Source organism: Canis lupus, chromosome 7 (genome assembly GCF_011100685.1).
Source record: "Canis lupus familiaris isolate Mischka breed German Shepherd chromosome 7, alternate assembly UU_Cfam_GSD_1.0, whole genome shotgun sequence".
Lineage (NCBI taxonomy): Eukaryota > Metazoa > Chordata > Mammalia > Carnivora > Canidae > Canis > Canis lupus.
This window is the reverse complement of record NC_049228.1, coordinates 38806376-38821767: the sequence shown is the minus strand read 5'-3', so window position 1 is coordinate 38821767 and position 15392 is coordinate 38806376. Positions and strand designations below refer to the sequence as shown.

Here is a 15392-nt window from a genome sequence, read left to right as displayed (position 1 = left end):
TGTGTCTCTGCCTCTCTCTCTGTCTCATGAATAAATAAAATTTTTATTTTATTTTTTTAATGTTTTTAAATTTATTTATGATAGTCACAGAGAGAGAGAGAGAGAGAGAGAGAGAGAGAGGCAGAGACATAGGCAGAGGGAGAAGCAGGCTCCATGCACCGGGAGCCCGACATGGGATTCGATTTCGATCCCGGGTCTCCAGGATCGCGCCCTGGGCCAAAGGCAGGCGCCAAACCGCTGCGCCACCCAGGGATCCCGAATAAATAAAATCTTAAAAAAAAAAAAAAAGTAAGATCCAAGTTTGCACTGTGTATAAAAATTCCACTTACTTTAAGTAGAAAGACACCAGAGAGGCAGAAAAGTAGTGTCTCATGTACACAGGATGCATTACAAGGGTGGAGAGGCTCCAATTCACATCAGATACAAGAGAACTGGACACAAAAGGTATTAGCAGAGATAAAGAGGGAAATTTTGTAAGAACAAAGTGGTCAATTTATTAGGGAGGACATGACATAACCTAGTAACAGGCCTTCAAAACATGAAGCAAAATTGATACAATTAAAAAAACAGATAATTGCACAATCATAATAGATTTTAACAACACGTAAAACCTGAAAGACACAAAAGATCCATGAAGACACAGATGTGAACAACAGTTGTATTAATCACATAACCTGTTATTAGAGAACAAATTCACCCAATGTTTCAGAATACATATTCTTTTCAGGTGAATGTGGAACACTCACCAAAGCAAATCATACGCATACAGGTCGTATTAGGAGTCTCAATAAAATTAAAAAGACTGAAATCATAAACGTATTCTCTAACGTTTATAGAATTAAACTATCAATAACAAGATATTTAGGGAAAAAAACAGACATCTGCTAATTAGGCCATATACTTCTAGATAATCGACCCACGGGTCAAGGAAGAATTCACAAGGAAATTAGAAAACATTTACAACTGTTCATGAAGACACAACATATTAAAATTTTTTGAGATGCAGCTAAAGCAGTGCTTAAAGAAAAATGTGCAACTTTAAATACTTGTATTAGAAAAAATTCAAGATCATGACCTATAACCTATCTTAAGCTAAAGAAAAGAGCAAAGTAAATCTGCACTAAGTAGAAGAAAGTTAATGATAAAGAGCAGAAATCAATGAAACTGCAAAAGTTGAGAAAAATGAACAAAGCCAAAAGTCAGTTCTTTGAAAATCAAGATCAACAAAACCAATACACCCCTGGCTAGACTGATTGGGGAAAAGAACAAACAGCAACTACCAGTCCCAGAATGAAAAAGCAGTTAGCACCACAGCTCCCAAAGATGCTACAAGAATGAGGGACACCTGTGAATCGCAAACCTAACAACTGGGATCAAACGAATACACTTCTCAAAAATTTAGCTGACCTTTCAACAACGTGAGGGTTAGAGGCATCAATCCCCGAGCAGCCAAAAATCTGTGACTTCTGACGCCCCCAAAAACGTAACTATGAAGAGGTGACTGTGCCCTGGGAGCCCAAGTGATGACATCAAGTCAAACACATATTCTCTGTGTTCTATGTATTATATATTGCGTTCTTACAAAAAAGTGAACTAGACAAAAGAAAACATTATTGAGAAAACCACAAACACTGACAGTACCATACTGTATTTCTTGAAAACAAAAAAAAAAATCCAGGTAAGTGGACTCCTGCTAACCAGTTGTTCTAACTGGTGATGTTCAAGGGGCAACTGTATAACTTCCCTAAATCGCACATGACGAAAGCAAAAATCTGAATACACCTATATTTATTAAATTAAATCTGTTATTAAAAAAAACATCCCACAAAGAAAACTGCAGGCCCAGATGGTTTCACACATTAACTCCATAAATACAATAATGAAAAAGTCAGAATTGGCTCATTAAAAAGTCAGCTTTAATATCAGCTGAATAATGGCCAAGAGTCAACATTATGCAGGCTACAAATGCTAGACTATAAACACATAGGAAACCAGCTCCGACGAAACTCATTTCTTCTTCCCCTTCAAAGGCTTGGCGAACAGAGCAGGGTCAATCTGTTCCCTTGTCAGTCCCCTGACAGAGAAGAGTCTCGCTGCCCGCTCCTGCAGGGTGCCCCCACATTTCAGTCCCAGGGCCATCAGTTCACACTTGAGCCTGTCCAAACCCAGTGCCTCCATCTCAGCTACAGAGCTGAATGCCAGCAGATCAATCGTGTCCTGACCGGGATCCTGAGAGAGGGGAAAAAAAAAAAAAAAAGAAAGAAAATATTCAAAACAGGCTCTTCCTCTTGAAGACTTTCCTTAGCTGTCAACTACATTCCATCTGACAAGGAATTTTCAGTTCCTGGGAGGCTCAGGCAGTAAAGCATCTGCCTTGGCTCAATCATGATCCCCAGGTCCTGGGATCGAGCCCTGTGTCGGGCTCCCTGCTCAGTGGGTAAACCACACCCATTAAGCTCTTACGGATATCCACCCCAATTCAGATATTAAAACGTGATCAATGTGTGGCTTAGAACTGATAAAATATGGAACCAAAGCTGCCACCTAGAGGCAAAAAATGACATACATTTCAAAGTTTAAAAGGAAAAAAACGAAAGGACTTTTGGGGGGTAAGGCAAGCTTCACCCTTGTCTGTACTTCTGGTTATTAAACAAACCAGCCCACTCGGGAGCTGATGGGGAAAGCACGTTTTTGGGTTAAGGACTCACTGAGGAACTATAGCCATTAAGCTGCCTGGCTCTGGACATGGACCCCCAAACTACTTACTGTGCTTCCTGACTGGCTTCCCTCCAGGCTGGCAAGGGGGGCGCTTTCCCTGCCCTCTCCAGGCGCAGCCTCCGCAGCTCTGTCCCTGCCAGCCATCTCCAACTGCTTTAGCTCCCCAGTCGCTCCAGGGCCTGCGGCCTCATCTTCCTTGGGCTCTTCACCTTCTGTCCCCCTCTCCTCCTGGCTTTTCTCCGTTTCCACGGCCATCGTCTCATCCACACGACCCTCAGCAGAGCTCTGCCCCAACCTAGCACACCTGCCTGCGGAGACAGCATGCCCAGAGCCTGTCCCTGGGGTCGGCGGTGGCTCCGGGGACTGAGAGGCTGCACTCGGCACACTTGCCCCTGGACAGTGGTGGGAGGACCCGGCTGCCAGCTCCATGTCATCGCGGCCGCCGTCTAGAGCCTGCGGGCTCATTCCCGAAGTACTAGGAGCTTCTTCCCCATCATCATCCGAGGTCTCTGAGCTGGACTCCTCTGCCGTCTGCAGTCCATCCATGCCCAACCTGCCAGAAGCGACACAGGCTTAACACCACTCCACTGCCTCTATGCTGAACAGTCAGGGTTTGTCTTGGGAACGGACTGTGTCAGCATCAGAGTATCTGCTCATTTGAGGTGGAAAGGAGCTAATTTTTAGGAAAAGATATTCAGAGGTATAAATGGGGAGAAGAAATTCAGTGAGCTTGGAACCAATCATCCCAAAGATCCAACAGGGACTCCTGTATAAAGATGTGAATCTCTCTTATTTTTAAGATTTTATTTATTTATTTGAGAAAGAGAGAGAGAAAAAAAAGCACAAGCAGGGGGAGGGGAAAAGGGAAAGGTAGGCTCCCTGCCAAGCAGGGAACCCCACGGGGGGCTAGGTATCAGAACCTTGAGATGATGACCTGAGCCGAAGGCAGACGTTCAATTAACTGAGCCACCTGGGGACCCCAGGGGTTGTGACTCTCTTCAAATAAAACTGATATTGCCTAAAGCTCTTTTTCCTATCTTGTACAAATCTCAACTGTTAGAAATGTAGCTAAAATAACAAACCGTTAAAATCCTTTTTCGTTCACAATTACCCCAAATGGGAAACTACCCAAACTATCAACAGGAGATGGATAAACAGACACTATGATACTTGTGAACAGAAAGGAACAAAAGCACTGAGACATAATACTAGCCACGGATTTCAAAAGCATTGCGCGGAGAGACTCCAGACACAAAGGGCTGTCGGACATTCTGGAAAACACAAAACCATCAGATCACATAGCACAGTAGTATCAGAGCATGCCGGGGCAGGGGAACAGGAATTAACTGCAAAGGTGCAACTGTTAGTGAAATGGAAAAATTCAGTATCTTGATTTTAATGGTGGTTATGTGACTTTCTCAAAACTCACAGAGCTCTTCAATGAGAAAGTATGAATTTTAATGCACATAAATTACATCTCAATAAACCTGACTTAACTCTCTCCCAACCTCACGCAATCCAACTACCTTTTCTCTCAAGAACACTTACTTCCTATTTCAAGATTCTATGCTAGACTCTCAGTTACAGGATCTTTAATTAATTATTTCTCTGTCCCCAAAGCAGAGGCCAGCAAGAAAGCAAGATCCATCTGGAGGTCATTTTCTAGAACTTGGCCCAAGGGAACTGAGCTAGTAACCGGAGAACCAAGTGGGAAGGGCGGGAGCGCTACCAGAATGATGGCCAAGAAAAGGCGCCATTGTGCTTCTCAGCTGCAAGTACAAAAGTGGTCAGAGAGAGGTCTAGCCGTGGCCGCAGACCTCAGTAACAACTGTGAAAAACCATGGAGAAAGACAAAACGATCTGGAAAGTGAAAAGTGCAGCCATGGCTCTACCTAGAAATTCTGAAAGTTAAATCCTTCAACACTAGAGAGTAATTCAAGGATAAAGTGATTTTTCTGTGATCTTTCACTGTAAGAAAAAAACCATCCTTTAGATTCCATTCCTGGCACTCAAGGCAGAAACCAGTAGTAGTGTGTACAGTGTGACAGCTATGGAGAACTGAGAACTAAAGCACTCTGGAAATTTCTGAGCTCCCATCAAACCTTACTTTAAAAAGTGTTTACACCAGATAGGCAAGAGGAAGCGTGCCGGTGCACATAAATCTCTTTGGAATGAAAAGGAAGCACACTTACCAAAAGCACTTCCTTTTCCCTGCTCTGGCTCCTCTGTCTGCTTTTGATTTGTTGGGTCTTTTCCGACTCTCACCAGTCTCTGCCGACACCATCTTGCTGGAGGCAGCCTGCATGCCTAACCAGAAATTTTCACAACTCAGTTACGCCATAGAAGGTATGATTAAAGACATAAACTGTATGGATTACAAATGTAGCTGCATTGCAATCTAAAGCTCCAGTTCTAAATTTCTTAACATACCAAAATTTAAAATGGCTAAGATGAGATTCAACTTCATTTTACACAGATTCAAAGTAATGAGCATTCTGGCTCTGGAACCAGGTTTTGAGAATACCAATACCCAATCTGTAGCTCTGAGACTGACGGGTGCATACCTGGCCTCCCCAAACCAGATGGTCCATCCCTTTGTACTCGCTACTTGTGTATTATTACATCATAACCTCTGATTGAAAGGATTCCTTATTATTCAACTGAATCCACAAGAGCTCTAGCATAATGCTAAATAAAAGTTAAATAAAAATTAATAACAATCATTCTCATTAAAAATCATTTAGGGATGCCTGGGTGGCTCAGTGGTTGTGCGTCTGCCTTTGGCCCAGGGCATGATCCTGGGGTCCTGGGATCGAGTCCTGCATCGGGCCCCCATGGGGAGCCTGCTTCTCCCTCTGCGTATGTCTCTGCCCCCTGTGTCTTTCATGAATAAATAAAACCTTTTTAAAATTAATTAATTATTTAATTAAATAAAAACCATTTTTTTAAAATGGACCTAAAAAAAAAAATGGACCTGAAACTAGATGCAAATATGTTGAGGTGTAAACACTTCCTGCAGGCTTGGCAACACCTAGCACAAGTGTTCTCACCTGCCTGTGCACCCCTAGAATTCAGGAGTCGAATACATCACATTCTGTGTGAGTGTGTGCTCTTTCTTTCCTGGGATATAAGGCATACTGTTTATTATTATTTTGAAAATTTTATTTTAGAGAGCACGCACAGGTGCACACAGGAGGCAGAGCAGAGGGAGAGGAACAAGCCGACTCCCTGAGCACAGAGTCTGAGATCATGACCTGAGCAGAAACCAAGAGTCAGACGCTCAACTGACTAAGCCACTTGGGTGCCCTCATATTGTTTATTACTGAGGGGAGAGGTTCCACGACTTTCATCCACTCCTCAGAGGTCTGTAACCCGAGACTCCAGGAGTACCTTTTGTATGCAGCGAGCAACAATGTAGCTTCAGCAAGGAACCGTCACTCTCACCTTTGAGGACAGAGTCCTCCAAGCGTTCAGCCATCTCATGGCATTGCTGCTGGTACGCCCGGCTGGTAAAGCAGGGCCTGGGCTCTGCAAGCTTCCGCTGCAGGCGCTCCAAGCGCTTCTGCTCCTTCTCAGCCTCTCGCTCAGCTTGCTGTTTCACCCACTCAGCCATCCTAGGACAGGAGAGACACGGAACTGACCAGACGTATCACACACATGCTTGTTTATATGTGAGGAGTTCCCCTCCCACACCCTGGATGAATCCACATTGTCCTGCACATACTGTGATATTCCTTCAGAAAGGTGAGACACACTTAACATAGGCGCCCTGTGACGGACCCCTAAAACCCGACAGGAATTATTAAACTACAGAGAGAGCTAAGGCCGATAACAATGAGCTAGAGCGCTAATCTTTTAAGTCCACATTTCAATATGCATGGCCTGTGTACAATCACCACTGTCAGCAAAGTGTGTTGTTGTCTTTGAAGAAATTAACAGTGGGCAGCTTACGCTTTTTCATGGTTGACATCTCGTAGTCTCCTTCCACTGAGGTCCCGGCAAGCTTCTCGATTGGTTGTCTTCTCAATCTGAGCACCAAGTGCACGGAGCATAGATCCAAACCCTGGGCAAATAAATTTGGAGAAAACAGTTTAAAAAGGGTTCAAGGATTGATAAATATCAAATTTGTGGAAATGCTATTATACCTCAAGATTAAAAATCTCTTTGGGGAGACTGGGTGGCTCAGTTGGTTAAGCATCTGACTCTTGGTTTTGGTTCAGGGTCTCGAGATCAAGCCGCTCATTGGGCTCCAAGAGAAGTCTAAAATTTCCCTCTCCCTCGCCCTCTCCCCTTCTCTGTGCTTGTGCGTGCACACTGTCTCTAAAATAAATAAATCTTAAAAAAAAATCTTTTTTTTCTTTTCTTTCTTTTTTTTTTTTTTAAAGAAAGGGACATCAAGATTCTACGCAGGTATCAAAGGTACAAGTACTGATAAACCAGGGGCGCCGGGGTGGTTCAGTGGTTGAGCGTCTGCCTTTGGCTCAGGTCAGGATCCCGGGGTCCTAGGATCGAGTCCTGCATTAGGCAATCTGCAGGGAGCCTGCTTCTCCCTCTGCCTATGTCTCTGCCTTTCTCTCTCATGAATAAATAAATAAAATCTTAAAAAAAAAAATGATAAACCTGATTCAACCTCATGCATTTTGCTCTCCCTTATACTTCTGAAATACTGTCTCTACACCACTGGGATATCTTAAAGGGTTTAACTCAATGCCAGAGATTCCAAGATTAATAACTTAAAAAAAATCTTTTTATGGTGAGATTTTGCAGTGAGTTTCAAAGCAAAAGCAATTTTAAGTTGTCCCTCGCTAATAAGCTTTCTTCTTATTGACAGAATTTCAAACAAGAGGATGATTATAATGTGCGATGCCAGTTCTCTGAACACCAAATCAAGTCACTGTGAATTCTGAGAAAGCTTTGGGATGACACATTAGTGCATCAGGAGAAATACCCAGGACTGCCCATATTCAGTGTTTGCTCTTTTATTTATTTTTTTATTTTTTTATTTTTTTATTTTTTTATTTTTTTATTTTTTTATTTATGATAGTCGCACAGAGAGAGAGAGAGAGAGAGAGGCAGAGACACAGGCAGAGGGAGAAGCAGGCTCCATGCACCGGGAGCCCGACGTGGGATTCAATCCCAGGTCTCCAGGATCATGCCCTGGGCCAAAGGCAGGCGCTAAACCACTGCGCCACCCAGGGATCCCCTGTGTTTGCTCTTTTAGTTTCTCTTCTCTATTCTTAGAGAATAGTGTTCATGTAACAAGGATCTTAACCTACCCTAATCTATAAATGGCTGTATTCCACAGGCTGGCTTTAGTCCTCTCTGGGAACTACAATGACCAGACAAAATCTTGCTAAAAGCAGAAGAAGATTTAATTGTTTTAACACTCTTTCTTCCACAAGCTGGACAGAATAATGATCGTTTTTCTTCATCTAATCTTCCCCCAAAGTTTTAGAACCTAGCTGCCTAAGAGCTATCCTGCTTCTGAAGGCAGAAATTATAATCAGACAATATATTCCTCAAAAAGAATAAAAGAAAGTACTCAGAACTAGGAAAGTAAAGAAAGGATTTCATAAGGCAAAATAAGAATGGCATACTCCAGAGGCCCAGAAGTGCGTTAATTTCCTCCATAGAGCTAGACACTGCAACTGTAATATATGGCAGCCACAAATATGCGCGTCCTACCTCCTTTTCCACCGAAGAGCCTGGGTTCCAAACTATAAACCGCGCCATGCTGCACTCTGTCATTGGCATCAACGAGTGATCCATTGCACTTCACAAAAAAGCATTCCACTGGAACAGCCTAGAGACAAGGTTGGAATTTTTAAATGAGACGACACAAGCTTCCTGCAGGAGCCTTGCCTATCATGTCTTTATTACTCCAGTTATAAGCAGACAGCATGTGTTCCATTAGTATTTGTTAAACTGAATACCCAAAGAAAAAAAAAGTCATGTCAGAGGATTTATTCAGGGTATGACTTTTTTTCTAACACCTCATCATGATGCGCACAAGAATTTTTTGTCTTTTGGGCAAAAATTAAGAACTGCTCTCTTCTCCTCTGACAGGTAAACAGAGTCAAGGTAGAAAATTAGACAGGGTTCAGACCCAGTAACTCTGCAAGTCCCTTTTTCTCTCGTTTTTTTTTTTTTTTTTTAAAACAAGTAATATCACGTTGCACAAGTTTAAAAGTGACAATACACCTTCTGAAAAGTATAGGTAAGGACGAGCAGGGGGAGGGAAGGAGACGACGGTATGATCTTTGTACCCCTATATATAAGCTTTAACAGGTGGAGGGTCAGCTGGCAGCAGTACTTTTCTGCCCATGTTCCTGAGTTACAGCAGAAGCCCCATCTGTGTATTTCAAATTTTCTCAGATCAAATGATGAATATAAGATATAAAACCTAAGTCTTGGGCAGCCCGGGTGGCTCAGCAGTTTGGCACCGCCTTTGGCCCAGGGCCTGATCCTGGAGACCCGAAATCGAGTCCCACGTCGTGTTCCCTGCATGGAGCCTGCTTCTCCCTCTGCCTGTGTCTCTGACTCTCTTTCTCTCCTCTCTGTGTATTCTCATGAATAAATAAATAAAATCTTAAAAAAAAAAAAAAAAACTAAGTCTTTCTAAACAAGTTTCTGATGCTGTAAAAAAGACAATGGAAGAGTATTCTCCAAAGTTATATGGAACTTGAGAGATACACAATTAACCTATAATATCAGGAATGAGATCTACACGCTAACAGAAAGGAGAAACGCACAACTGCCATCTTTCCGAAGTAGACACAATGAACATTCGTTCTGAACCATATCACATGGCTGTTTCAACAGGACCCGTCCATTCATTCAACAAATATTAATGAAGTCCCTACTATTTGCCAGGTACTTTTCAAGCACTGTAATACTGTAATGAATAATCCAGTGAATAAAGACCCTGCTCACAGAGCTTCCATTCTACTGGGGAAAGACAGGGAAAGAATAAGTGAATGATATACAATGGCCAGTGGTGATAAGCACGGTAAAGGGGACACCAGATGTGGATGGGTACGCCAGTAATCTATCTTACATATACTGTTAGTCAAGAAAAGCCTCTCTGATCAAGAGACATTTTAGCAGAGAATTTACAAAAGGGAGAGAACAAGCCACATGGCTCTCTGGGGGAAGAGCATTTCAGAGGCAAAACAAATGCAAAGCAAGGCAGCAGAGACAAGCCAAGAGTATTCATGGAACTGTAACACCACCAACATGGCTGGAAGAAGTCTGCCAAAGGGGAATGAGAAGGCCTGAAAAGCCACTATAAGAACTTCAGGCTTCACTCTGAAAAAAGCCACTGCAGAGTCTGGAACAGATTGAGAGTAGAGTTATATTTTTAAAGGATCACTCTAGCTGCTAAATTGGAAATAAAACTATAGAAGCAGAAACATCAGTGACATCGGCTACTGTGACAACCCAGGTGAGCAAGGAAAGCCATCTGTATCGGGGTAGTGGCAAAAGGGGATGAAGAACAGAGTGGGGGGGCCCTAAGGCTCTGGAGGTGGGCAGTGAGAGCCACAGAGCAATGAGAGAAGGGGAAATAGAGTTGCCATTTGTTAAGAGTGAGAAGCACCTTTCGGGTACCAGTCTCATTTAGGATGTGTTCCTTTGAGTGGTCTAATAGCCACATGAAGATGCTGAGTAACCTGATGGGTACACAAGTCTGCAGTTTGGGGACAAGGTCTGGGCTGGAGCTTTACATTTGGAAGATGGTACTCACAGCCCTGAAAATGAAGGATACGTCCTGCATGACGGAAGAGACACTGGAATGAAGATCAAACACTCAACTCCAGCCAATCCTTGATTCAGAGCTCAGGAGATGGGCAGAAAGTAGCAGGAGAAACTGGAAGGGAGGTTAATGAGGTGGAAGAGAACTGAGGGTGACGTGTGGACACAGTGAGCAAAGTATGCCAATGTCCAGGTGTGCCCAAAGATGCTGACAGGCCAAGAGAGAGGAGGCCTGGAAACCAACGATCGGGTATGAGAACACAGAAGATGCTGACATGCATGACAGGAGGTGGTCTGCTGGAGTGACGGGAACAAAAGCCTGACTGGAGTGGGCTCTAGAGAAGTTTTCTGTTCAAGGATATTTTCTATAAAAAAACTTAAAAAAAAAAAAAAAAGAGAAAAGGAGGCGACATCTGGAAGGAATGTGGGCTCAAGTGTGCACACCGGTGGGAATGATCCAGGAGAAAGGGAAGGCACTGGGAAGTGCAGAGGACATAGAACTGATGCTAAATATGGTCAAGGAGACAGGGTACAGTGCAAAGCAGAAGCTAATCGCAACTCCTCTGTAATGACTGGTTATCCACAGTAATGGACGAAGAGAGGGCCAAATGTATGACAACGAGGTAGGGCACTGGTGTGAGGATAAGGATTCTGTCTCTTGACTGCACCAAATATAAAGTATGGGCCTGGAGATGGGAGAAGCACCAGAGATTTTAAGAGAGAAGAGATCAAAGAGTCACACAGGAGAGTGAGAGCAATGAACCTTGGCACTACTTCCTAATCTTTCCACGCCGTGGTGTACAGAAGACAATCAAGGTGACACAGGGAAATGAACAAAGCTGCTGCAGCACCCCCAGATTCTGCCCAGCTGTGCAAATGCTGCAGGGATCAATATTCTCAGCAGTCCTTCTACCCAGTGGAAGCCCACCCTGGCCTGGGACTACAGAGTAGAAGGGCCAAGCATTACGAAGGTCGGTGTTTGTAAATTTACGGTCAAACTGATTTGTGTGATTGGTTTCCCTAGCACAGTCACTGCCTGCATGGCGGGGGTGGGGGGTGGACGGGGTGGACAGGTAGATTTAACTTGACTAGAGTTTTCCCAGGCAAACATGCTAGCAGGAGAGAAGAGCTCAGCCTACATGCAATTAACAGGAAGGTCTATTATCTGTAAAACATTGTCCACTTTTAAGAATTATACAAGATTAAATGAGATATGTAATATACCTGTTTGTTTTATGTTTATGAATGAAAAGCAACCTTAGTTTCTCTTATTTTCTATCTAGCAGGTAAGTATTTCTAACATTCTAAACAACTTTTTTTTCTAAATAACTTTAAAAGACATTAATGTGAAGGCAGAAAAATTATATACACCGTACTTGGTTTCCAAACAGAACTACTTATTAAACAAGACAACTGATCAACAAAATTTCACTTTCTATTCGTTAAGATTCTTATCAATAATCACTAGCAGAAAAAAAGGACAAAGAAAATTTAGAATCAACTTAAGGGTCTTTCACCATTTGTGTGTTATAAAGTACTTCAAGCACGAAGTATTGTGCTAATCTTAGCCCAATCAACTCAAGGCCACCAGAGATAAATGTATAGTTCACCAAAGTCAAATTTACTGGCTCAATGCAACAAGGGAGGGGCGGGGGGGGGGGGGGACTGCAGACAAGAGGAATAGTGCAGTGTCTCAGCACCAACAAAAAACAAATAGTATAGGATTTGAGGCAAGGGTGGAGGTTTATGTGAAATTTAAACGAAAGTGGTTTTGAGGGGCTCAAAACAAAGCAGAGCTATGTAAAAGGGGCAACATCAGGTCTAGACTATGAAGCAGATTGGATCCAGACCCCCGTTTCCTTAGAAACCACAAAGTTAAGATAAACGTGGAATGTTGTGTTCAGAAACTCCTAATCTGACTCTCTGCACCTGGGCTGGAAATCAAGCATGCTGTCTCTGTATCAAAGTGACTTAGAGGGCAGCCCTGGTGGCTCAGCAGTTTAGTGCTGCCTTCAGCCCAGGGTGTGATCCTGGAGACCCGGGATGGAGTCCCATGTCGGGCTCCCTGCATGGACCCTGCTTCTCCCCCTGCCTGTGTCTCTGTCTCGCATGAATAAATAAATAAAATCTTAAAAAAAAAAAAAAAAGTGACTTAGTCTCAAGGCAAGAACGGGATGCTTAATCTTCACCGATAAAATTTCAAACAGCAGGGATCCCTGGGTGGCGCAGCGGTTTGGCGCCTGCCTTTGGCCCAGGGCGCGATCCTGGAGACCCGGGATCGAATCCCACGTCGGGCTCCCGGCGCATGGAGCCTGCTTCTCCCTCTGCCTGTGTCTCTGCCTCTCTCTCTCTCTCTCTCTGTGACTATCATAAATAAATAAAAATTAAAAAAAAAAAATTTTCAAACAGCAAAGACCCTTGTAGTCTGTAATTTTCCAGATCAATGTTTCTTAGTGAATCAGAAAGCAGCACACTTCCAAGAGAGTCACTGTAACATTTTACAACTGCACCATCTCAAGAGAAATACTGTTTCCTATTAACTTGGCAGTTGGCTCTATTTGTGTCTTTTATCCTAGCCTGAAGAACAGCAGGGCAGATTTATACTTTTTCAGTGGACACAACACTGACCTCATACCATCAGTATAATTTTGTTTTAAAAAGAATGTTGTGGGATCCCTGGGTGGCGCAGCGGTTTAGCGCCTGCCTTTGGCCCAGGGCACGATCCTGGAGACCTGGGATCGAATCCCACGTCGGGCTCCCGGTGCATGGAGCCTGCTTCTCCCTCTGCCTGTGTCTCTGCCTCTCTCTCTCTCTCTCTCTCTCTCTCTCTCTCTCTCTGTGACTATCATAAATAAATAAAAAATTAAAAAAAGATTGTTGTGAACTTGAGCTATTTTAATTTCTTCCAGTATCTCACAGGATACCCTTTTGTAAATTTCTTGTTTCTGTTCACATATGTTATGGTCCTATCTCTTGAGCACCTGACTGAAGCATCCATTTATATTTCTTCCTTGTATTTTGAAATTATATTTTTCTGGGGCACCTGGGTGGCTCAGCGGTTGAGCATCTGCCTCTGGCTCAGGTCGTGATCCCAAAGTCCTGGGATGAAGTCTACATCAGGCTCCCTGAAGGGAACCTGCTTCTCCCTGTGCCTATGTCTCTGCCTCTCTCTGTTACTCTCATGATGAACAACAACAACAAAAAAATTAAATATTTTTTCCCAATACTTCTCATCATTAAGATCCTATTTTTTTCTGGTCATTTTGGACCAACAGTCCTTGAGATAAAAGCTTATTTTCAGAGATATTAAAATCCATCTCCTTTGTAAAATATTTCCCCTACCCAGATGGTCAAAAACAGTTCTGACAGTTTTTAGACTCCACTGTAGTGTGGAAACACACATGGGGAAGCTGAAAAACATATTTGCAAAGACGGGTTGCTTTTTCGTGGAACCGGTCCAAATAAAGATTCGGCTTAAAGTGCAGTGTTAACATGTTGTAAGCCTATAAATAACAAGCAGAAAAGCGAGCCTGGAGAAACACGGATAAAGTGAGGTTATAAAGAAAAACAGACTAGTAGGTCAAGTGCCAAATTTAAAATTAGGTTCGGGGAGACCACCAAATTGTTTAGATAACCCAACAGGTGTGACGTCTCACGGCTGGTGGAAGCTCGCTTACTGGGTACTTCACTCAACCACACAGGTAACTCTGGGAGTCCACGGCAGGTTTTCAGAAACGTGTACGGACACATGTGGCCTTCAGATGATCCGTGGAAACACCTAAAGGACAGGACGCGCGTGTGCGCGCTCGGCCCCGACCTGAGCCGGAGGAGCCCCCCGCCCCACCCGCCATCCTCCGGCCCAGGCCCGGGTGTGAAGACGCTCCTCTAGGTCGGAGCTAACGGGGCTGACCGGTGGACGACATGCACGTCATACAAGCCCGGGATGGATGCACGGAACACGAGAGAGGAGCCCGACACGTCACCCGACAGCGGGCCCAGGGTCCCCGTGCGCCCACCCGGAGCGGGACCGAGCACCGGCGAGCCGCGGAGCTGCGGCCCCTTCCGCCACCCCCGACACGAAAGCAAGCAAGGCCCCAGCATCAGTGTGAAGCCCCTCAAAGCTGGGGAGCCCTCAGACTCAAACACGGAGAACCCCCAGGGAGAGAGAGGCGCGGCCCCGGCCGGCCGGCCCCTCACCCCATCCCGCCCGCCAGGAAGCGCGACCTCACCTGATCCCGGCAGTGTCGGCGGACCACTTCTTGGGCGGACCACCGGGCCGAGGCACAGCGCACCGCCTTGCACCCGAAGCCGGGGCCGCGAACCCACACCAGCGGCGCGGCCTCCGCCATCTCGGCGAGCTCCCGGCCCTCGAGCTCCCGGGACAGCCGCCGCCACTCCCTCGGCGCGTCTGGATGGCGTCACGAGGCCTTCCGCGCCCCGCCCCTCCGCTTCCGCTCGCCCCGCCTCTCCCCGCCCCTGGGGCCGGTCACGTGAGCCGGGTGCCCGCGCCGCGCAGGCGGGGGAGGGGAACAGGAAGGGCTGGCGGCGGCCGATAAGGCAGCGCCGCGCGAGGGCGAGGCGTTGCTAGGAAACGCTGCTGGGGCGGGGCTCGGGGGACCGCGGATAAAAGGCTGGCGCGGGGCCGGCTTGGGAGCGTTCTGGCCGCGCGCGATAAGGCCGTGGCCTCGCCGAGTCCCTGGCCCCGCGCGGTTACCTTGGGGTCGCGGAGGGGCGAGCTCGAAGGAGCGGCGCTCGCGAGCGCGGAGAGGCCTCCTAGGCCCGGCCCGCGAGCGGCCGCCGGGGCTCTCCTCCTTTTTCTCCTCCCTGGTCTCTGCTGGCCGCGCGCAGTGCCTGCTTCCTCCTCCCGCCGGGGAGGGGGCCTGGGGCGGGGGCGGGGCGCCGGCCCGCAGCCTCTGTTCTCG

General features: G+C 45.5%; 1 protein-coding gene across 2 annotated transcripts; it reads right to left on the bottom strand.

Annotated features, from left to right (window-relative positions):
• Window positions 1-469: 469 nt before the first annotated feature.
• SDE2 (SDE2 telomere maintenance homolog) lies at window positions 470-14894 on the bottom strand. Of its 2 annotated transcripts, XM_038542823.1 has the most exons (8): window positions 14700-14737; window positions 14148-14248; window positions 8404-8521; window positions 6670-6781; window positions 6163-6332; window positions 4911-5025; window positions 2767-3271; window positions 470-2229 (listed from the first exon to the last, which is right to left on the bottom strand). In XM_038542823.1, the coding sequence occupies exons 4-8, from the start codon at window positions 6768-6770 to the stop codon at window positions 2008-2010; spliced, it is 1113 nt and encodes a 370-aa protein (XP_038398751.1). In that variant the 5' UTR covers window positions 6771-6781; window positions 8404-8521; window positions 14148-14248; window positions 14700-14737; the 3' UTR covers window positions 470-2007. The 2 variants fall into 2 exon arrangements, with proteins under 2 accessions (XP_038398751.1, XP_038398750.1); XM_038542822.1 differs by lacking the exon at window positions 14148-14248 and having other exon boundaries at window positions 14700-14894.
• Window positions 14895-15392: the final 498 nt, after the last annotated feature.

Bases quoted from the DNA above. Each gene is read 5' to 3' on its own strand.
- SDE2 (XM_038542822.1), bottom strand. From the start codon at position 14,819: ATGGCGGAGGCCGCGCCGCTGGTGTGGGTTCGCGGCCCCGGCTTCGGG. The intron at 6,782-8,403 runs GTAGGACGCGCA...TTATTTGCCCAG, and splicing joins GCTCTTCGGTGGAAAAGGAG to GGTTTGGATCTATGCTCCGT. The intron at 5,026-6,162 runs GTGAGAGTGACG...ATTTCTGGTTAG, and splicing joins GGAGGACTCTGTCCTCAAAG to GCATGCAGGCTGCCTCCAGC.